We start from the raw sequence: 23,210 nt of genomic DNA on the forward strand, positions 1-23,210 counted from the left end.
AATAACATACAGGTTTGTAAACTTCCAAAATATTTTTTGGGCTAACAAGCCTAAGTTAATTTATTGAAATTGACTCATGTTGCACAACTCTGGCATTGCAAAAAGAATAAAAAATACAGTAACATGAGACTTACTGTGAGACATGCTACATATATATTCATGATATATAAAATTCCTCTGAGGAAATAAAAGCTGTTTGGCCTTTGTTTTGCTCTCTGAATAAAGAACAGATAACAAAAAAGGCAAGAAAGAATAAACAACAAAAACTATACAATTGTAATGTATGTAATTCATTTCACTCATAAGACGTTGCACTTACAGTAGATTGCAATGAGGCAGTGAGGGATTGTAGAACAGAGGGAAACCTGCTGCAGTCACAAGCTACTGCCCAGACGCGCTGCCTTCCCAAGATTCCTTGCCGAGGCGATAAACAGGCTGTTTTGCTTTCCATAGAAAATGAGTGGATGTGAGTGATGTACAGTAAGTCATTGTCGTGTGCAATCATAGACTGAAAGAAAGCATTAAGTTCCATAGCCCTTTGGTTTCTGAATGGCAGTTTTTAAGCTTCTTTTTCTGTGTACGGGCCACAGTCATGTTGCTCAATCTGACAGGAACAAGACCACGTGTTGTAATCAAGTTAGCTTTGGGTTTAATTGTATCTAGCAAGCACATGCAAGAGTTATGATGGCACAAATTCAACAGACATGGGGTTAAAATCACGTTCCTTTTAAAATGACATAACATTTTTTTTTTTCAACAATAAAAGAATACATTCTCCATGTTTAAGATATCTCCCATTGTACCTTATTAAAGCCACTCTATGTAGAAGTACCACATCTGACCACACAGGGGCATATAAATCTGCTATGTTGGGGAAAGAACCACTGACAATACTGTGCTAATGAGTGGCACTAATACATTTGTTAACAAAAAATGAATATAAATAATGTAGTTTGATTTGTAATTTAAATTAATGATAAAAAAAAGGTCTGAGAAGATAAACATTTTGAACAGGAATTACTGTATACAGAATATGTTGGCTAAGGTGCACAAAAACCGTTAATTGTCGGCCACATGAAGGGCAATGACCATGATGTTAACAATGTGAGCATCTACAGTGCTGAGAGTTGACTTTTTATAAACAATGTCACGGGAAAGGCTTCAAAAGAGATTTAGATGAGAGGAACTGGGAGAGTCTGCCATAAGTGCTGTCGAATGAGGACAATCTTAATCATGCTCTTGTTTGAGTCAACATCAGTTTGATGTTATTCTGGCAATCATCAAAGACGACAATCTTCAGAGCTTCGTAGAAAGCTTGGACGTGTGTCTCAGGTCATTTGAAGCTTGTTTTATGTGTAATGTTCTATCTAATATCATTTTAATATACTGTTTAATAAGTGGTGGTGCATAATGAAGCCATCTATTAGCATACATAAAAGAAGTAGTCAGACAGCAATGAGCATTACTAGAGTACGCGATTTAGCTTTCATTTCATTATTCTATTCTTAGAATAAATGACTTCCATCTGTCAGCACCACAGGTGAAAGGTATTGTTTTTATCACTGTTTATCAAATCTGCTCCAAAAGTGATTCCAACACTATAATTTGTAACTTTTGTTGTTATAGTTGTGATGTCTAATGTGTCATCCGCTGAGACTGGAACATTATTTACAGCTGTCTATTTGTAAATGTCCTTTAAAATAATTAACTTCATGTTTACAATGATTAGGGCAAACCTGTTAGAGACATTACAATGTGCCAGATAGGAATGCCAGATAGGAATTCTATTTCATCATATACCCAGTGGCAAAGGGGAAGCATGTACAGGAGTTTGAGGGTTATTTTCTACTGTGTATCAGTCGCAACCACAGTGGTGTTTGTTAAAGGTATTCTATGCAACAAATCCCTGATCCCTGATAAGCTAGCAAGATTTGAAAGAGGCACCTCTAAGCCCCGCCCATTCGGTCAGAATGAAACGGATTGGTCCAGGTCCAGGAAGGGAAAGAACCAATCAGATGCCTTCTGCTTAGAGGAGGCGCTGTCGCTACCTGATTTGAGTCCCTACCCGATTTGAGTCACACATGCGCAGTCGCGTCCAACATCGTCGGCCATCTTGGAAAGCAAAATACGGCAACACCACTTGGACAAACTATATACATAAAAATAAATGGAAAAAAAAAGGCAAACCCTCCATAGTATGTTATAAAAACGAAATAAAAAATTATATAACATCTATAAAGGTACTATCAAAAGAAAATCAGTCTAAGTTACAATCTTGCTACGCTTAAACACTTTTGTTGAAATGTCAACCCCTGTGATTATTTTATTTTGTGATTATTTTATTTTATTTTTTATTTTTTATTTAATCTTAGAAGATTATCTTATTTTTTATTTTTTATTTAATCTTAGAAGATTATCTTGGAAAAAATGTATGTATAGGTATACTTATTTGCTTGTGTGTTGTGAACTTGTTATGTTTCAGTTGCAAACAAATGTTTCCTCAAAGGAATTCTGTACTTTTGATATGTTAAATAAAGTTTATTATAAAAAAAAACTATACCTATACATTTTCTCCAAGATTATCTTTTAAGATTAAATAAAAAAATAAAAATAAAATAAATAATCACAAAATAAAATAATCACAGGGGTTGACATTTCAACAAAAGTGTTTAAGCGTAGCAAGATTGTAACTTAGACTGATTTTCTTTTGATAGTACCTTTATAGATGTTATATAATTTTTTATTTCGTTTTTATAACATATTATTGAGGGTTTGCCTTTTTTTCCATTTATTTTTATGTATATAGTTTGTCCAAGTGGTGTTGCCGTATTTTGCTTTCCAAGATGGCCGACGATGTTGGACGCGACTGCGCATGTGTGACTCAAATAGGGTAGGGACTCAAATAAGGTAGTGACAGGCGCCACTTTCAAATCTTGCTAGCTCTCAGAAGTTGCATAGAATAACTTTAAAAAAGCAACAAAAAAAACGCAATTAGCATCCCTTGTTTACGTTATTACAAATCCATTAATTTTCTTCACCCACTTCAGTACAGAGGGTCATGAGGGTCTGGTGTGGCCTATATACCAGCTGTCAGAACGTTTAGTTTCAAAGTTTATTTAGACGGGACAATGCATATTAATTAACACTACATTACGCAGTGTAAATACACCGGGTTTAGCAGAAATGCTAGTTTCCACCCGCAGTCCCCACAAACAACCAGACACACTCACACCTACGGGCAATTTAAAATCATCAATTAACCTAGCATGCATGTTTTTGGACTGTGGGAGGAAACCGGAGTACCCGGAGAGAACCCACGCAAGCACGGGGAGAACATGCAAACTACACACAGAAAGGTCCTGCTGGGCCTGGGAGTCGAACCGGGAACCTTCTTGCTGTGAGGCAACAGTGCTAACCACTAAGCCACCGTGCTGAACGTGAAAGCCAGGTGGGCAGTCCAGGCAAATAACCACTCACCCATGGCTGTCTTTGGACTCTCATTGTACAATTTCATTAACCCATGGATGACTTTAATGTTGAAGCTCTGGTTGGGCTGCCTGCTATAACTGTATGCACCATGTTAACACTCTACCAAAGACTAGTGTTCTCAGGACAACGTGCTTGGCTAGAATGCAGTTTTCTATTTCAAGGTGAACGATCCTTTTGACCACAGCCATTGTATACATATGTAACTACAAGAGTAAAGCAAACCCCAGAGTGGACAAAAAGATCATTGGAATAGTAGAAATAATCCACAGCTTAGAGTAGGCTGAACTCAAAGATCAAACACTATTTGAGAACTTAGATGAGTATAACTCTGTTTCAGTCTCATCAGGACTGGCTCAGCCATGATTTCAGTCTTGCGTATGTTTTGAACTAGTCTTTTTCCACAACAAAGGGTCCAGATTTTCTTTTGATTTCTTTTCTCTTCATGCAGTTTTTTAGATGCTGGGTTACTTATACAGTATTTCATTTAAAAGTGCCAGCTCAGCTCTGTATGATCAGGCTAAAGGCAAAAAACAGGTAATTGCACTTTTTACTTATTGATGAGCCAACAGTTTTGTTTTTTTTTACTTAAAGATGGGGAAATTAGCTTGAGGAGACGCGAAACTGCTCCAAACCATTGATAAAATGCTAAAAAGTTTCCCTCATCAAAACAATGACAATGAACAATTTTAGAGTTTAACAGGCATATAAAAACCCCTCTCTAGGTTTTGGCCTTTCACTCATTTTTCCTATTTACACTACCTCCAACTGTTGTGATGTCTGGAAAAGCTAGATTTCATTTGACAAAGCTTACAAAAGCAGACCACGAGGCAGCCGCACCTTGGTACAAGAGCTCTGAATAAGGCTCTTTGTTGCTAATGCGAGGGCTCTCGGCCCTCTCACAATGGCGGCCTGTGGTGCTAATGGTTTCATCATTGGCAGGCTGACCACGTCACCGCGTTAAATCGCTTATTAGCCCCTCGGGCTAAATGAACTAAAAGACCACAACATGTAAGCATTTCCACTTATGTGTAGCCTATTTAATTCTAGGTAAGACACGCACACACATGCACACACATGCACACAGATGCAGGCTTGGGCTTTTAGTAGCCAAGTTCAATTGTCCTGCTGTTTTGATTTCTGAATGGAAAACTTGTTGAATTCTCCACTATCCAGAAAATGTAGGATTTTATTGCCTCAGATGGTTCAGCGTATGAATGTAACAGTTTCATTGGTTTTCAACTGGTTCAAGCTCCTCTTTGTCTTTTCTGTTCTCTGCAACGGTTCTCATCCTTTCTCCAAACTTTCCTGATGACCTGCCCGTTTCTCTCAGGCTGGCGCAAGATGCCCCAGACAGATGCACCAGCCACTTTGATGCCGTAGCCCAAATACGAGGGGAGGCCTTCTTCTTCAAAGGTATTTGAACCTAAAGAGAGAAAGTGATTGCAGAATGTGTGTGTGTGTGTGTGTGTGTGTGTGTGTGTGTGTGTGTGTGTGTGTGTGTGTGTGTGTGTGTGTGGATACAGCTTTAAGATTAGGATTTTGTATTTTATAGTTAGATAAAGCTCTGTCATACTTATATTTTTCATAAAAAGACAGATTAACTAGTGCATAGAAGCTATTTAAAGGAGCTTGAGGCCGGATTGTGGCAGGATTTATGAAAAAAATCCGTATACATTTTAAGTTTTCTAGTAATAATGTCAGATGAAGGGTTCCAAACCCAAAAGAATGAGCCCTCTAGTGTATCTCTCCGTTGCCTTGAACAGGCTGTTGCTGCAAAATGTGCTGCAATTCGGGCCCAAATTTCCCGCGCTGGGCTGCGGATGTGACGTCACATGACGCTGCATGTGCGTTCTCCCCGTTCTCCCGTGCCAGCTTCACTGTTGGCTGCAGTACCCCCAACGACCGTCGTGGTGAAGGGTGGCGCTAGAGAGTCTCATTTCTTGAAAGGAGCCTCAAGCTCCTTTAATATTTAGATTATTGATCATCTGATCAGGAAACTAAATATTCAACATTTGTTGAGAGATCAGATAAGATGGAAAACAAAGAAAATAGTGAACAGTCCAGTTTACACAGAACTAGAGAGATTTGAGCCTGTTCTTCTACTGGATGAAACGTCTGGAATACCCTGGAGCTCAGCTGACTGAACCACTCAGACAAATTCCATTCAGTTCAGCTGAACTATTTAATGTCTTAGTGTCTGCAGTGGTTGAGGCTTTTTTATCACATTGAGGTTGTTTTGTTTTCCATCATAGCTGCTTTTGTATTGCATTGTGGTTGTAAAAGTGACTCTTCCTGGTTGTTTGTGACACACTGTGATAGTTTTGTGTCTCTTCCTCTCTGAAATGACTTTATATCTCCCATAGGAGTTTTTTAAGCTGTTTTTTTTTTGTTTGTTTCTTTCAACAAAGCCTCAGTGTTCCTCAAACAGTGATCCATCTTTGGGAAAATGACTTGATACTGAAGGACATCTACAGGCCATCAGTTTACACACTCAAAATGTTGTTTTATTTGTATCCACATCCATAATGGTCATTATAGTGGCCACACTCTCTTGAGTGAAAAACTTTTCTTAAGATCATTGGAACGTTTCATCTATCCTTATTCTGCTTGCTTCCTTTTGTTTTTTATTTACTGGTGTATCTTATTGAAAGTAGTTATTTCTGAGCGTGTGTAGTGGTTCATCTTGTAACCTTTTTGCTGAGAAAACTTAAAAAAAGATAAAAGCAGGAAAAGGTAATTGGTGATTTTAGATGTAGCAAACCAACTAATCACCAACCTGGACATGGCTTATCTTGTACGATCGTGTCGCAAAGCAGCTCTAATTAAACTCGTCCTACTTCTTTTCTCTCACAGGAAAGTACTTTTGGAGACTAACGCGAGAGAAGCATCTGGTGTCGCTGCGTCCAGCACAGATTCATCGCTTCTGGAGGGGCCTTCCTCCCAACCTGGACAGCGTGGATGCCGTTTATGAGAGACCTGGGGACCACAGAATAGTATTTTTCAAAGGTGAATGTCTTTGCCTACTTCCAAAGTTGTTCTACATGTCGATTTTTCGGTTGAGCACAAGGACTTTATTCCAGTTTTTTTTTGTTATATTGCTGCTCAATTCAATTACATTTTATTTATATAGCGTCTAATACAACAGATGTTGTCTCTAGACGCTTTCCAGAGATCCAGAACATGAACATAAACATAAACATAAACCCCCGAGCAATTATTATATAAACAATGGCAGGTAAAAACTCCCATAGTGGGAGAAAAACCTTAAGCCAAACAGTGGCAAGAAAAACTCCCCTTTAGGAGGGAAGAAACCTTGAGCAGGAAGCGGGAACACAGGCCAGAACGCAGCTCCTGAGGCTCCGGCCTGCAAACATGCACAAAAGAGAAAAAAGGGGGGCCGGCACAAGAAACTACAGGAACAAATGGACAAAAATGATAGCTATGAGATATTTATAATAAATAAAAAAGGTAATGGAGAGGATATGAAAATATCGTATACTTTGTATTCTAGTGCAATATTTTTCTTGATGTGGTTATTTTTCAACAGATATAAAATTGATTTTTTTGCTGCATGCTGCTGCATGCTAAACTGTAAAGGCTTCTTGTTTTCCCCCTCAGGAGTAAAGTATTGGGTGTTTAAAGATAACAACGTAGAGGAGGGTTACCCTCGTCCAATCAGTGACTTTGGCCTCCCAGTGGAAGGAATAGATGCAGCCTTTGTTTGGCTACACAACGACAAAACGTACTTCTTCAGAGACAACCACTACTGGCGTTACGATGACCACCTACGGAGGATGGACCTGGGTTACCCTAAAGACAGCGCGCTGTGGAAGGGGCTCCCACCTCAACTGGATGATGCCATGAGGTGGTCTGATGGTGAGAACACACACATAAAGGCTTTAGTTTTTATTTTTCTTCAGCTGATGTGTTGTATCAAAGTGGGATGGCTGTAAATCCATCCATCCAACTATGGAGGTTCACTGCAACCTATCCCAGTTCTTTTTGGGCAAAATGTTGGGGTACACCGTGGAAAGGTCGGCTTAGCTGTAGTTAATTAAGTGAACTGAATCATAGCGAATGTAAAAGAGTCATTCATAAAACATTTATTCTTATGCTTTATATTTCCATAATGAACGAGAGGTACCCTCAGGGAGAACCGCACACCAAAAATGATGTAAAGTGATCAGGACCTCCATTTCAATTTAATAGGTTTTCCTCTTTGATATAGAGTTTCATCTAAAGTCAAGGCAGTGGTTTCTACATTATTTTGCTCACCGACAGACAAACAGTCCAGGAAGCGTAAATCTCAACGTCTGCTCTCACGTTAGAAAAAGAAAGAAGTTGGAAAACTACTGAAAGAGTGAAAACAGGCTTCTAGAATGTCACCAAAAACATTTGAAACTGCAAAGAAATGACAAGTAAAGTTGGCTTGGAGTCAGTTTTGTTACACAATAACAGTGTAGGAATCAAACTGATGCATTATGTTTAGTAAAATATTCAGACACAAGTCATTCCTTTTTATAACTCGTGAAAAAATAACATTATATTTAGTAGTTTGTGTCGATCTTCCCTGGAGATCGTTCTCAGATGTTACGCTGCACTTTACAGTCATCAAACATTTCTCAATTACAGGCACCGGGTTGCTCAAGCACAAAATGCTCTTTTCAGCTTTGACCTTTGCATCGTTAACAAAGAGCCATGTTCAGTGTTATCAATCCACTGAAGCCGTTGAAAGCTCACTGGGAGAACACGTCTGGAGGGAAAACAAAACAGAACAAATGGTAATGTGGGGGGTCATATTACTCTTTATATGACTCCGGCAATATGAATTTCCAATCTAATCACGGAGGTCCAGTCAGTGGATCCTAAAGCGTTCCTATAGATCCATCCTCTGAGGCCACTCTGCTTGTTACTGCTCTGAAATAAAAGTAAAGCTTGTCCTCCTGAAAACGGCCTCTATGGCAGCAGAGCAAGAAAAAAGGGTAACAAAAGCAACTGTTAACTTTATTCCTTTTGGTTAGTAGCGCATTTAACAGGTTGCCCTCAAATCTCATTCCACCATTGGTTATTCCATCAAATGCTTAAGCCAACCCTCCAATCACAGTAATCAATCCAATCTTCCCCCACAATGCAGCAATCAGATGTACAAATGAGTAGTCATTTGAGCCCTGAAGATTATGAACATTTTTATCTCTATTGTTTGTATCAGTTTACACTGAAGCAGGAACTGTCATTTACTCTGACAGGAAATGTATTTGTCATATGTAATATTTTTGTCATATACATATACATATATATATATATATATATATATATATACACCTTCTCTTTGCACCTCCAAAACAGACAAACAGTTGTTGCGTCTCTCTCATGGAAGGTGAAGCTCCTAAACCCGAATCGCGCGCATGATGAGATGAGGCCTCTGATCCTCCTCCATTTGCACAAATTGATGAAACCAAAACAAACTAAGCAAACGTAATTCATTTGGTAGATAGAGTCCAGTTACTACACTACAGAATAGCCTACAGTTCATTTGAATGGATGAAATTCGCGCATCAAACCAGTCACTTACAGTCGCCAATCAGTGCAGTTTGTGCGTAGCAGCCAATGGAAGAAGCCCATATGCTGCTCATGCTTGTTGTTGACAAGGCTGTTTATGGCTGTTGAAGAAGCCTAACGTTACACTCCCTGAAAAAGTGTCGGGTCTGACACATCCACAGCATTAACCGGCTACTGCCGTTTTTCTACATTAGCCGCCCTGCCGGTTATTTTGCACATTAGCCGGCTATTTTGCAAAATTCAACTGTGTATATATATATATATATATATATATATATATATATATATATATATATATATATATATATGTAATGGATCAGATGATTGCTTATTTCATTCTTAATCACAAACTGGGACAACTGTCAATCAATCCTGCTGTTGCTGTTAGTTTTACTGACCTTTTTTTTTTTCTTACTATACATTTTTTAGGTGTAAAAGCCAGATTTTGTTGTTTAATTCACATGGGTCGGACTCAGGTCCTCAAGGGCCGCTGTCCTGTAGGTTTTAGATGTTCGCTTGCATCAACACACCTGATTCAAATGAATGGTCGTCATCAGCATGTCATCGAGGTCTGGACAAGTGTCTTTTGACACAGCCATGTTTATCAGCGTGTGTTCGAGCAGGGAAACATCTAAAACATCGGAAGGAATCGAATTTGACACCCCTGGTTTAATTAGCTTGTTTAGAGTTCACTGTTTCTTAATGACGTCAGGTGAAGTCTGTTTTGAGAGGGGTCAGACAGAGTAACGGTTAGCGCCTAACTCTAACTCTGTTTAACAAAGGTGCATGGATTGAGTTGGTGCTCAAAATGTGTTTGTCTATATATTGGCCGGGTTTCCCAGATCCAACCTCTCTTAAGGATTTAAGAGAGGTTCAAAGAAGGTTTGAACTAAGAGAGAACCCTAAGATACGGGTGTTTCCCAGATGACTTCTTAACACCGTCCTTTAGTTTCGCTCTTTCAGAAGCTCTTTGGAGCAGCTGTCCGGTTCTGAAACCAAATCAATCGATGCCAGGCAAATCGATCACCGATCACTATCAGCGCATTTTTACACGCAGCACTGCTGCCTAACGCACTAATTCCCTGCTGCCTGTGCGTTATAATGAAAAATTAAGATGATAAATATAATTCAATGACCCTTTTTCATCCAAACGGTGCGTTACTCCGTTATTTCTGGCTACAGTGAGGCTTTTTTCCCCACACGCAGAGACCGGGAGGAAACGGGGTGGGCGTGTGTGTGCGTTCAAAAACATGAGCCAAGAGAAGGCGAGTTTCGCAAATCGCAACGTGGAATTACAGCAATCCCTGGTTTTTCATAGGGGTTATGTTCCAAAAAGAACCCGTGAAAAGTGAAATTCTTTTTACAATTATAGAGGGCTTCAGATTGCAGAGATCATCCCCGCCACGCACGTATTCCACTGCGCTTCTGAGACGCTGCATCCCGACTTGCGTCTTTTTCTCCTAAACCCCGCGGTGCAGCTGTGAAAAAAATAGTTATGGGTTGTTGTCTTCGCTCTTTTTTCTTCTGGGCAAAAAGATTCTTTAATATAAACCGACACCATTGATTATATTTGAGACTGTAATGAACGATTCATCAAAGGATCCCTGCTTCCCTGTCATCACATAGGTGTAGGTGCGCTCGGGCTCGGGCTCGGGCAGGAGGATCGGTGTCCCGGCTGCCTGGACAGCCCGGTCCGACTGCACGTCCAGGGGACTGAAGTGCTGACGCACGAATGCGTTCATAAAAACAGTTCTGCTTCGCGCACGGTGACGCGGTTGATTTGCAGCGAGAACATGCTGTATAGCAGCCAAATTATCAAATAAATGATATTCATGATGATCGTTTTATTTGTGCGTAATGCATAAAGCATATACAGGAACACACTTGTTATTCCTTATTTTTCTTCTTTTTTTTCCCCTTTGCTGTCACCAATAAATGCTAAACAATATAAATCTAAAGTATAAAATAGATCAAAACTTGTGCGGGGTGCATTGTTTTAATATCTCATTGCTTGGTGTGATATTGATTTGCCTGACGCGGCTGGATCTGTGAGTCTTTGTTCACTAAGATGGTTGTAAAGACTGGGTCAGCAGCATCTTTCATTTCCTTCTTAATGAAAGAGATACTTAAGCTAAGAGCAACTCTGGGAAACGCGATTTTCTTTCACAGGCTCCTTAAGAAGGTTTGAAAGAAGTCTTTCGCTGTTAAGAACTACTTAACTGATCTGGGAAACCCGGCCATTTACAGCTGCTCCCTTTTCTTAGCCCAAAATTGAAATGGATAACGCAGTCATTTGATAAGGTTTAGTGTATGCAATTTGCTACCGATTGCACTACTTTTACTGCCAAAAGAAAAAACCAAAGGCTTAAAATGTAGCACTGCATCTGGCTGTGATAGTTAATACTTGAAAGAGGCTCTGCAGGGAGCAATGCATTGTAGAAGAAGAAAGTTTCGTCAACGTGTGTTAGTATCTTTGAAACACCCGGAAAGAAAACACCACCAAACGTGCTGATTACCAAGATGTTGTTTTGTTAATTTGCTGTTCTGACAGTGTGGGACCTCCATCTTGGTTGATGCAAATGATTGTTATAAAACATCAAATGTATTTGCTCCAATTAATTTACACTTTTACAGAGTGTTTCACTATCCAAAATTAAACCAGACAAGACAGATAATGAGGGAGAGAACTTCACAACACCCACTGCACCACAACTTTCCAGCTCTGTTTGTTCAACTGTTGCCAAGAAATTCAGTAATTTGTGGTGGTAGATAAGTTAGAAATGGTTTGTTGGTTTTTTTGTTTGTTCTATTTCAAGATATAGGCTTTAATGTCTGTAATCAGACTACTTAGGGCTGGACCCCGGCCATTAAAATAATTATATCCCATGACTAAAGAGGCATATTAAACAACGTACCACTTTTTCTGTGCTTGAGACCATTTTATTTGGGTATTCAAAGTCTCTAGCAGCTCAATCCAGAGCAACAACAAAACCCCGTCAAGGTCTGAGCATTTCTCATCTAGGAAGCCGTTCAGATCAGCAGGGTACTGTGACATCACAGACCCAGATTACATTATACCACCTCCCCTTTTATATCCCTGGCCAAATTCCCTAAATGTTGCATGCCCTGTAGAGTGAAGATTGTTGAAATAGTCGCACTCTGGAGAAGTGGAAGGTGGAGGAGGGTCGTGTGGCTGACCCCAGCCACTTGAATAATCCGTTAAGCTCATAGCACAAAAAACATGGTTGAACAAGGAGCTCATGTATCTGTTGGTGTTTTCCGTCATTTATAACTATGTGTTGTAATTGCTGCTGCCTATCTTGTCCAGGTCTCCCTTTGGAAAAGAGGTTTTTAATCTCAATGGGATTTTCCTGGTTAAAAAAGGTTAAATAAAATAAAAATAAAAAAAGTGTACTGTATCTCGTGGTGTTTTTGTCAAAATGATGTCACAAACCTCATGACCTTAGGAAAAAGCCTTAATTTTTGAAGGTCATAATATGTAATGTGCAAAGTTTGTGCCCCTGTATTCAATATTTTTTTTTCACTTAGCATAATTAAAACCATCTGATCATAGTAGGAAGTAGACAAACAGAACCTCAATAATATCTCACTTCTTTTTATTACTGTGCCATTATTTGTTTAACAAAAATGAAAGTGAAATGAACAATGTGGGCAATACTAAGTACCTCCATGATTCAGCAGCTTTTAGATCCATCTTTTGCAGCAATAACTTTAAGTAGTCATTTCCTCTATGTCTTGATTAGTCTCCCACATCGTGGAGGAACATTGGCTCATTTTTTCAAAATCTGGATTTCTACAAAGCTGTACCAAATCCTTGATTTTTTTATTTTTTTATTATTCAAATATTGATGACCTCATGTGCTTCTAAAATATCAAAGAGTCAACGTGTTCAGGACCTGTGGCTCATCATGCTTATAAGTGGGTATGAGGTGTCTGTGCTGATAAGCTATATCTGTTTTTCACCAAATCAACATCAACTAAAACATCTTTTCTCTTGGTAACTTCTCCAAACAAACTGTACTTGGTCAGTTTTCTTCTTCTTGTATTGAGATAGATTTCAACATTTAACATTCTTTGTGAGGCCCCTGGGGTCTGAGATTTAACTGTGTGTTATATGCTATACTTCTCTGAACACTGAACAAATTAATAAATAACCATGTCGAAATTGATTTGAAGCAACAATTTAATCTCCAAGATCATTGTTTATTTCTGTCCCTCTTGGTATCGTGTAAACACACACCTGAACACTCAGCAAAATGTAATTCTTTTATTAAGGTCTGAACAATTGCTGATGATGCAGTCATCAGTGGCTAATGATCAGCAACACTTGTATGCAATGTTTCCTCTTAAATCCTATAGAAGCATTAAGGGGGTACTTTCCCATGTTTTATATATATATATATATATATATATATATATATATATATATATTGCATTTGCCTTATAAGACTCATAATCACTTCATTGATTAAAAAAAAATGCTTAATTGGGGCATGTGAGCACTACTTCTGCTTGTGTATAATAAATCTTGTTTCAGGTTGTGATTATCACCTGACATTTTTCTGAAAACACTTTGAGGGAATTCAAATGGATGAAAGATGTATTCTGCTAACTACTACAAATTGGGCTCGTAGTTTTTCATGGCATATCGTCCACTACTGAACCCTGTACTTGAGAGTTACTCGAAAAAGTCATCACCTGCCACAAATAGCCTTTGTGCAAACACAAATTAGCCTGTTGTGACCTTTTGTCAACTGAGTCAGAAGTGCTCCTTATTTATGCAGAGGAAGCACATGTGTCAGTGAGAGCAAGGCTTGGGATAAACTGTGAATGCACAATATATGCTACGCATTGTGTTGCACACAAAGTCTGTGCTAGTATTCATAAAATATTTACAAAAATCAATGTATTTATCACATTCCTAAAGGAAGTTTTCAGAACCACTGAAATGTTCATGAACTTTTACAATGTCACTTAATTTCCTCAGTGTTTTAATAATGCTTCCAGCCATTAAATACAGTTTCCAAGTAAGTTTTCAGTTTAATATTATTCTAATATTATTTAATATTATTCTCTGAAAGGGATTTATTACACATGTGAGACAAGCTGATCGTTATCCGAGGACATCACATCTGAGTCTGTCATATCAGACGGTTACGACTGCCTTGCATCTGACAACATTCAGACATTTTAACCCCCATAAAGTGTCTAATAATTGTGTGTGTGTGTGTGTGTGTGTGTGTGTGTGTGTGTGTGTGTGTGTGTGTGTGTGTGTGTGTGTGTGTGTGTGTGTGTGTGTGTGTGTGTGTGTGTGTGTGTGTGTGCACGCGTGCGTGCGTGCGAGAGAGAGAGAGAGAGACAGAGAGAGCTCACAGTTGGCTCTGTGTAATGCACAGTATTTGCATTACATTAAACATTATAATATGGATATTATTCATTTGTAGAAGAAGATGAATTGATTAAAAAGAGGCATTATGAGCCGCTCGGTGGCGGCTCATATATACTGAGGCTACAGTCCTCCTGCAGTGGTCGCAGGTTCAAATCCCGGCCTGTGCACCTTTGCTGCATGTCATCCCCATTCTCTCTCTCTACCCCCTTCCTGTCTGCTACTTCAATAATGGGCCACTAGAGCCCAAAAAAATCACCTTTAAAAAGAAAAAAGAGGCATTATTAAAAAATGTAAAACTTGAGCAATACAGAATTAACGTTTTTTTTGTTTGATTTACCTAAGTTAAATCATTAGATGGGTTGATTCATGGGCTGGACACTGGATTTTGGTGGAATGAATAAATAAATGTCCAGTTTCCACCAGACACCCATGTATGTTTGATTACAGTTAAAGCTTAAAAGGAAAATGTCAAAAAGTATCAATAAAGCAGCAGCTTTGAACACTTTGGTCTATGATGGTCTTGTAAAATACTCCAAGTTAGAAGATTTTTACTCAATTATTCAATTGCCTTTGAAAAGGAGGGTTTCTAGCCACAGGAGCTTAACTCCCTGGTACAATTCAGATATTCGCATGTTGAAACAAAGCGTGCGTAAAATGGAAAGGAAGTGGTACTCTTGTAGGTCTGTAGACTCTTATCGTGAATGGAAAGATATTCTAATAGTATATAAAAAAGCCATTCGCAAAGCAAGAACAGCTTATTATTCAACGTTGATAGAGGATAACAAAAGTAACCCACGTTTTCTGTTCAGCACTGTAGCCAGGCTGACAAAGAGTCACAGCTCTGTGGAGCCGTGTATTCCTGCAGCTCTCAGTAGTGAGGACTTTATGAGCTTCTTTAACAGTAAAATCACGAGAATTAGAGAAGAAATCAACCAGCCGGTTGTGGGCGTTTCTTCAGCTTTAGCGACTTCCCTAGGCTCTGACTTGTCTCTAGACTGTTTTGATCCTATAGACCTCCCTGAGCTGACCTCACTCGTTAATAGAGCTAAGTCTACCACATGTATGTCAGACCCCATCCCGACTCGACTATTCAAAAATGTTTTTTCTCTTATTGGTGTGACAATACTGGACCAAATCAACCTATCCCTAAGCTTAGGATATGTACCACAGGTTTTCAAAGTGGCAGTAATTAAACCTTTACTTAAAAAACCTTCCCTTGACCCAGACACCTTAGCTAATTATAGGCCAATTTCCAACCTTCCATTTGTATCTAAAATTCTGGAAAAGGCAGTTTCAAGCCAGTTATGTGACTATTTGTATAGAAATGATCTGTTTGAAGTCTTTCAGTCAGGGTTCAGAATGCATCATAGCACAGAGACAGCACTGGTTCGAGTTACGAATGACCTTCTTATGGCCTCAGATAAGGGATTAGTGTCCATATTGGTTTTACTGGACCTCAGTGCTGCTTTTGACACTGTTGATCATGGCATTTTACTGCACAGGTTAGAGCATGTTGTTGGGATTAAAGGGACAGCTCTACGTTGGTTTAAATCATATCTATCTGACAGGTTCCAGTTTGTTCATGTACATGAGGTTTCTTCAGAACAGTCGAGGGTCTGTTATGGTGTTCCGCAGGGTTCAGTGCTAGGGCCAATCTTGTTCAGTTTATACATGCAGCCGTTGGGAAGTATAATCCAGAATCACGGCATACACTTTCATTGTTATGCTGATGATACGCAGCTCTACTTGTCTATGAAGCCGGATGAAACAGAACCGTTAGTTAAACTTCAGGCATGTCTTAGGGACATCAAGGACTGGATGTCCAGAAATTTCTTGCTTCTAAATTCAGATAAAACAGAGGTTATCATTCTTGGTCCAGAGCATCTTAGGAAGGGATTAGATGGTGTTGCGATGGCTTCCAGTGCAACTGTGAGAAACCTTGGTGTTGTTTTCGATCAGGATTTGTTGTTTAAACCATATGTTAATCAGGTTTGTAAAATAGCGTTTTTCCATCTCCGTAATATTGCAAAAATTAGGAAAATCCTCTCGCAGAGGGATGCAGAGAAACTAGTTCATGCGTTTGTATCTTCTAGACTGGATTACTGTAATGTGTTGTTAGCAGGATGTCCAAGTAATTTGCTGAATAGGCTCCAGCTGATCCAAAATGCAGCAGCACGAGTGCTGACAGGAATCAGCAGGAGAGACCACGTCTCTCCAGTGTTAGCGTCGCTCCATTGGCTACCTGTAAAATTCAGAATTCAATTTAAAATTTTATTACTTGCATATAAAGCCCAAAACGGCTTAGCTCCGCAGTATTTACAAGATTTGATAGTGCCTTATGTTCCTGGCCGAGCTCTCCGCTCCCAGGGTGCAGGTTTACTCGTAGTTCCTAGAGTATCTAAATGTAGATTTGGAGGGCGGGCGTTCTGCTATCAGGCACCATTACTTTGGAACCAACTTCCAATCTGGGTTAAGGAGGCTGACACCACCTCCACCTTTAAAACTAAACTTAAAACCTTTCTGTTTAGTAAAGCTTATAGTTAGTGTTAAGTAAACCTCTAGCTGGTGTTGGTAAATCTCTAGGTAGTGTAAACTTTAGTGTGTTAGAGTCAGTAGTCATTGTCGCAGCTATAGAACAAAACTATAATAGTTAGTCTCAAATATAGCTTCGCGGTAGATATGCTGCTATAGGCTTATGCTGCAGGGGGGCACCGACATGATCCGCTGGGCGGTGCCTCTCACCCTTCTTCTCCTCTCCTTTTCCCTGCCTCTCTTCTCCATTACCATTTTTATTTATTATAAATATCTCATAGCTATCATTTTTGTCCATTGTTCCTGTAGTTTCTTGTGCCGGCCCCCCTTTTTTCTCTTTTGTGTATGTTTGCAGGCCGGAGCCTCAGGAGCTGCGTTCTGGCCTGTGTTCCCGGCCCTCCCCCCCCTCTGGTCATCCCATTGCTTCTTCCACCTGCCTACGTGGATGTCTGCTGTTGCTGCTTCCGCCTGCCTGCACCCCCCCCCCTCTGGTCATCCCGCTGCTGCTTCCACATGACTGTTGTGTGCTGCTGACGCCCCCCCCCCCTCTGGTCATCCCGCTGCTGCTTCCACATGACTGTTGTGTGCTGCTGACGCCCCCCCCACCTCTGGTCATCCCGTTGCTGCTTCCACCTGCCTGCTGTGTGCTGTCGACGTCCCTGACTCCCCCAGTCTGGCCTTCGGCAGGAGGGTCCCCCCTTATGAGCCTGGTCCTGCTCAAGGTTTCTTCCCTCCTAAAGGGGAGTTTTTCCTTGCCACTGTTTGGCTTAAGGCTTTTCTCCCACTAAGGGAGTTTTTACCTGCCATTGTTTATATAATAATTGCTCGGGGGTTTATGTTTATGTTTATGTTTATGTTTATGTTCATGTTCTGGATCTCTGGAAAGCGTCTAGAGACAACATCTGTTGTATTAGACGCTATATAAATAAAATTGAATTGAATTGAATTGAATTAAGAAAAGAACAGAAAATGTGTTAGGGGGTTCTGAATTTTATAAAGTCTGAAGTTTATAAATTCAGTTTATAATAACATAATTTTTTAGTTCATAAACTTGCAAATTTCTGACCAAACCCTTTCAAATCAAACACAATTGTTGCTCGTTGAGATATATTGTCTGACCTGTTCTAAATATACTTTTCGGTTTGATTTAGCAACAGGGAAATACTGTTTATTTTGTTCCAAAATCACAATATTATCAAGAAATACCCTGCCAAACTGGTTTAACTCTTTGTATTTGTCATCTTGTCCTGTGATACTGTGATCTTTTTTTTCCTCAGATGGCCCAAATATACCATTTTGATATATTACTTGGCACATAAAACTATTTTGAGAGAGTCCATTCACCCAGCGAAGGAAACTAATTTCAGCCGCTTGAATCTGCAGTGTCATTCTTTCAGTCTCTGTCCATGATGTCAAATATGACATTATGACCTGTTGTTTTCTTATCCAAGTTCACACTGTATTCAGTGCATCATTTAACGGTGGCTGTAGCTCTGTTTTGTACTATTCAGTAGGAGCCCAAATAGTAAATAGTAAAAAACGATAATAAGTTAGAGGAACACATGATAGTTGAATGTGTGGAGCTCAGGGAGGTGTGAATTGATATTCATTTTTTGCCAGTGTTGTATGAAACATAGGGAATACTTTGTGAAAAGACATTAAAGTCAGTAATTGGATTTTTAGGAGATTGCGGAGAAGGGCTGCTGCACAGCGTTTCATCACATAGTTATGTGTCAAGAATTGCTGTCACAATCTGGTATTTGATAGCAAATGTATTCATATAATTGGTGCAGTCCAAGCTATTAACAAGCTTCAGACACACAAACAAGCAAACAACACCAAGAAGCTGGTAATATCCTTGAAAAAAACAATGTCAGCTAATACTTCCTTAATGAATTTGGCGGAACAATAGTCAGAGGAACTTAGAGTAAGGTAAAACTACCATTACCATTTCAGAGGTGTAAATGGAAATATGTGCAAAATGCAGCCAGCGTATGAAAGGGTTTTAAAACGATATAAATATAATTTAAATAATAATAATATTTAAAATGGAGATACAAATCTCCATTTTAAAAAGAAAAATAAATGTATTCATTAAATTTCACGACATTACATGATTTAGAGAGGGCCAGTAAGCAGTACATCTGATCATTTGTTTCAGTGAGGCAATAAAAATACTTGAAATGTGCTTAGACAAGATAAAAGCCACAACGCTGGAAAAAGGTTGCAAAGCAGCCATAATTATTCCAAAGCCATAGTGGAGTACTGTCCCCCTGAGATTAATAATGTTTACTTTAATTTGCATTGTTTTGGAACCCTTTACCAAGCAAAGACAATAGTACAAAACAATATACAGACTTAAGTAACACCTCTGTCCGGTGACCCATCAGAAGTCCTTATCTGCAGAGACACACTCCTCCCCTTGCATGCTTGTTATTTTTTTCTTGATTTCTTGATTTTTGTCATGTTAAGGATGTTTTGGGGCTTCAGCAGTTGCGCAGAAGATGTGTGGGCACAAGCCAGTGACAGCAAGCAGGTGTGCAGAGATAGCATGGAGGTTTGGATGTGTTCATTTTGACAGCTGTGAAACTTTTGTAAAATTGTGTTTTTATTCCGCCGATTTATTCCCTCATTCTGCAAGCAAAATAAGTCTCCCTTCCTCGTTCTGAACACTGTTGATAGTCACGAGCACAGAGAAATGCTATAGATGCAAACAGCGGCTGCTGGTTATATCTTAAAAAGCTTCTTTCATCTGCTGGCAGGTCTGGTGGACTACTCTTTGACAAAGTACCTGCAGTACTTAAAGCTGGATCAAAAATAGCCATTTAACAGGACATACTCAGTCCTAATTTCAGGCAGCTCTCAGCAGGAGTAAGCAACATCTCTTTTTCCTTGTCAGGTACTGAGAGATCTGCGTCTAACTTAGCACCATCTTCAAAGGACCTGCTCCAAGCTGTATGTGGGCAGAATCAGGTCAAATACAAGAATAGGGAGAATTCAGCCCAGGTTTCAAATTTATATAAGCACTCAAAGAAATGCATTTACTCTATAAAGTAAAATACACTCAACTAAACCGTATCCACACCTTTTGGCCAGTGTAAAGGTTACACATAAAACCCTCTGCATGCCTCCTCATTGTGAGAGTTTGTGTGTTTGTTCGAACACACAGAGTAACAACAAACTTTGGGCCTGATTTACTAAAGGTTTGCGTGTGTAAAAATGTGTGCAAACTTGACAGCACCCGCAAACCAAGGTGCCAGCTGATCTACTAACAGCGTGCAAAGAGGACTGTGTCTCTGAAATGCGCAAAATAGCACACGCAATTCATTTAGTACTTTTGCCCTGATGAATAATCAATATGGGGCGTACCCGGCAGAAATCCTAAATACTGGGAGGGAAAGATGCAAATTGCTCCATTTACCACGCGCAATGAGATTTACCAAGCCTGAAAGTAATTGCGCGTATTGTGATTGCGTCTGTATTTAATACGTTCGAAAGGAAGGTGCTAATCTGCTGCTGCTGTTATTGTGGCAAGGAGGCGACATCCAAAATCAAAGAATACGCAGAGAGAGAGTCTTTATTCTGCTGCATGCTATTTTAAAAATGGTTGCACAAGTTTTATTAAAGGCCACTTTTTCTTTAGTTCTCCGCCTTATATCTTGCCACCTTCTCTTATTGTGCCCCCCTCCACTCGCCCACAAGCAGGCCAAGCCTTTGTGCCAAAACTTTGTATTTTATTGATTACTTATCTTATTGAACGTGAAATCATCCTTCGTAAATTACATTTAATTAAAACCCGTGCTTATTAATCACAAAACACAGGTTAAACATCATGACCAAATCCGCTCCGACCCGGTGTGTCAGGATCAGCACAGAGACTGCAGCTTCGCCTGAATTATGGTTCTGCGTTAAATCGACGGCGTAGCCGACGCGTAGGGTCACGGTGCGGTGTGCGTCGCCGCGTAGCCTACGCCGTCGGTTCTGCGTTAGTGTAACGCAGAACCATAAATCAGCCTTTAGTGTGCGCTCTGTGCGCTGTTCTGAACACTTCTCTTCTTTCGGCCACATGATGGTCCCGTCGGTCACACATTTACTGTCAGTGTTTGCTATATAATATATAATATTTGCAATATACTGTGGACATCTGAATAAAAACTTAACTCATAAATAGATTGAATCAAAGCGCTCTCCAGCTCTGTGTCTGATTGTCTTTTTCTCCTCAGATCATGCCGAGCACCGCCGGGTCACGCAAACCCGACCAATTCAATATTAAAATCAAATTCAGTCCTGTGGCCCGTTTTTCTATTTCGTATTTTTGATCTGTGCCTAAAATTGAAATATGAAAAACCAGCCGTTTTTCCGTTTTTTGTGTTATAATAAAAAACTAATAACAACATAACCAGTCACTTTTTCATGTTTTGGTTTTTGATTGGCAATTGAAAATGGAAAGAACAAATGATACACGGATTCATCCAGACTCTCCATGGCGCAAACCTTAAGACGCGCAACACCTCATTTAAATACTGCAGTTTGCACCTGTTATCAATTGCGCACGCAATCTTAGTTGATCACCTGCAAACCACACAACAACAGCACGTGCAAACTTTTTCAGTGCACACGCAATTTAGTACTCTTTATTTAGGATCTTAGTAAATCGGGCCCTTTGTGCGTTTACAAAAGAGTAACATCCTATGTTGGATGTAATCCATGTTTGTCAAGAGAAGTCTACATAGCCGGGTAATTATGAGTACAAGTATGTCATACATTTTCAGCCCAGAGCAGTTCTTTGTTTCCTGTCACCAAGTTCCTCACTGGATTTCCAAACACATGTCAAACAGAGTCTGACTTCATTAGTAGAATTCGTTAGAACGCCTTAAACATTCACAGTGCCTGTGTGAGCCGTCCTAATGAATAATGAGATTTTAGATCAGCACATTTCAGAGTAAAACCTTGAAGCCTTCATGAAATCCAGGTCCTGGACCTGGATAGCTCATTATGAGCAGGCGGGCGCATTGCCATTCCATCTTGGGATAATGATGCAGTTTTAGGCACAAAAACAGCTTTTAGGTTGGTGTCCTTGTAAACTCGTTGTGGGTCATTTTTTCCCCTCACCTGTGTGTGAATCTCTCAAACTGAAGTAGCCACAAACTTCTGCCAATGCATTTTTGTGTGCTGAAGTGTTATTACATTAACAAAGCCTCACTCCCAGTCAAGCCTGGAGATCTAAAGAAAAGTTTCCACCTACTTTGAAAGTTACTATTATTGTTCTCTTTCTTTGTGTTCTCATCTTTTATATAACCAGAGGTGTGCATCCCTTTTTTGATGTGGTTCTCAAGGGAGCACCTGGAAATGCTGGCTGGTTCTCACTCTTCACACAGTTTCTATTCTACAAGCTGTCATCTTCACTTTCCCCCAGACTGCCTTCTTCGTCATTTTCATCCCTCACCAACATGGTAGATGATGATGTAGGGCTGCCTCTCTCTCTCTCTCTCTCTCTCAGGTTGAGTCTCTGATTTGCTGTTTGTATGCACAAGTCAACAGCAGGCTTTGGGTCAAAGGTCTCTGTTGTCCTCTGAGATTAGAGGCGGGAGTCTGACAGACAGGATCGGTATTTGCTTTTGATTATACTGAGATGTGAAAATCAGCTCTCTTATGCAGAAGCGCTCAGTGGCATCATGAAGCTGGCCATGTCATTCACAGAGGAAGCAGCCAGATGTTTTGACAGTGGGGTCTGTCAACAAACAAAGCAGGCCTCATATTTCTGAGTTACATTGGAAAATGTGGTGAAACCAGTGCAAGACTTGCATTACAACAAGTTGAAGAATCAAAATTTTAGAAGTAATCACATGACTTGAAAGATTCATATCTACTTTCCGACTCCTGAATGAAACCTCTAGACACAGCACTTTCATCAGCGTCTGCATTATAAACAGCCTCTTTCTCAGCAGAAGTGTCGGCTGTTCAGTAGCCACCATGAGCTCATATTTGCATTCACCGATAGGTAAATTATCCTGGGATCTGAGAGACGTGACTGCAACGCGTCTCCATTGTCCTGTAATCTGTCAAGAAGCATTGAGAGTGCTCAGTGCAAATTTCTTCCATCTGAATGGCAGGTAAAAGGCTCCATATTTCCATCCGAGTATATTGCCTCGATACAGGCCTTCTCATATTGTGAGATGGCCTGCACTGAGACATAGCCTTCTGAATTTATCGCTTCCCT

The 23,210-nt window shown here is 39.8% G+C and overlaps 1 protein-coding gene across 1 annotated transcript in view; it reads left to right on the forward strand.

Moving 5' to 3' along the window:
* mmp17a (matrix metallopeptidase 17a) overlaps positions 1 to 23,210 on the forward strand; it is a 195,046-nt gene that overhangs the window by 167,315 nt on the left and 4,521 nt on the right. The window contains exons 7-9 of the mRNA XM_061734350.1: positions 4,820 to 4,902; positions 6,343 to 6,495; positions 7,108 to 7,365. Coding sequence (XP_061590334.1) covers positions 4,820 to 4,902; positions 6,343 to 6,495; positions 7,108 to 7,365 — 494 coding nt within the window. The remainder of the gene's footprint in view (positions 1 to 4,819; positions 4,903 to 6,342; positions 6,496 to 7,107; positions 7,366 to 23,210) is intronic.

This window comes from Cololabis saira, chromosome 11 (genome assembly GCF_033807715.1).
Source record: "Cololabis saira isolate AMF1-May2022 chromosome 11, fColSai1.1, whole genome shotgun sequence".
Classification (NCBI taxonomy): Eukaryota; Metazoa; Chordata; class Actinopteri; order Beloniformes; family Belonidae; genus Cololabis; species Cololabis saira.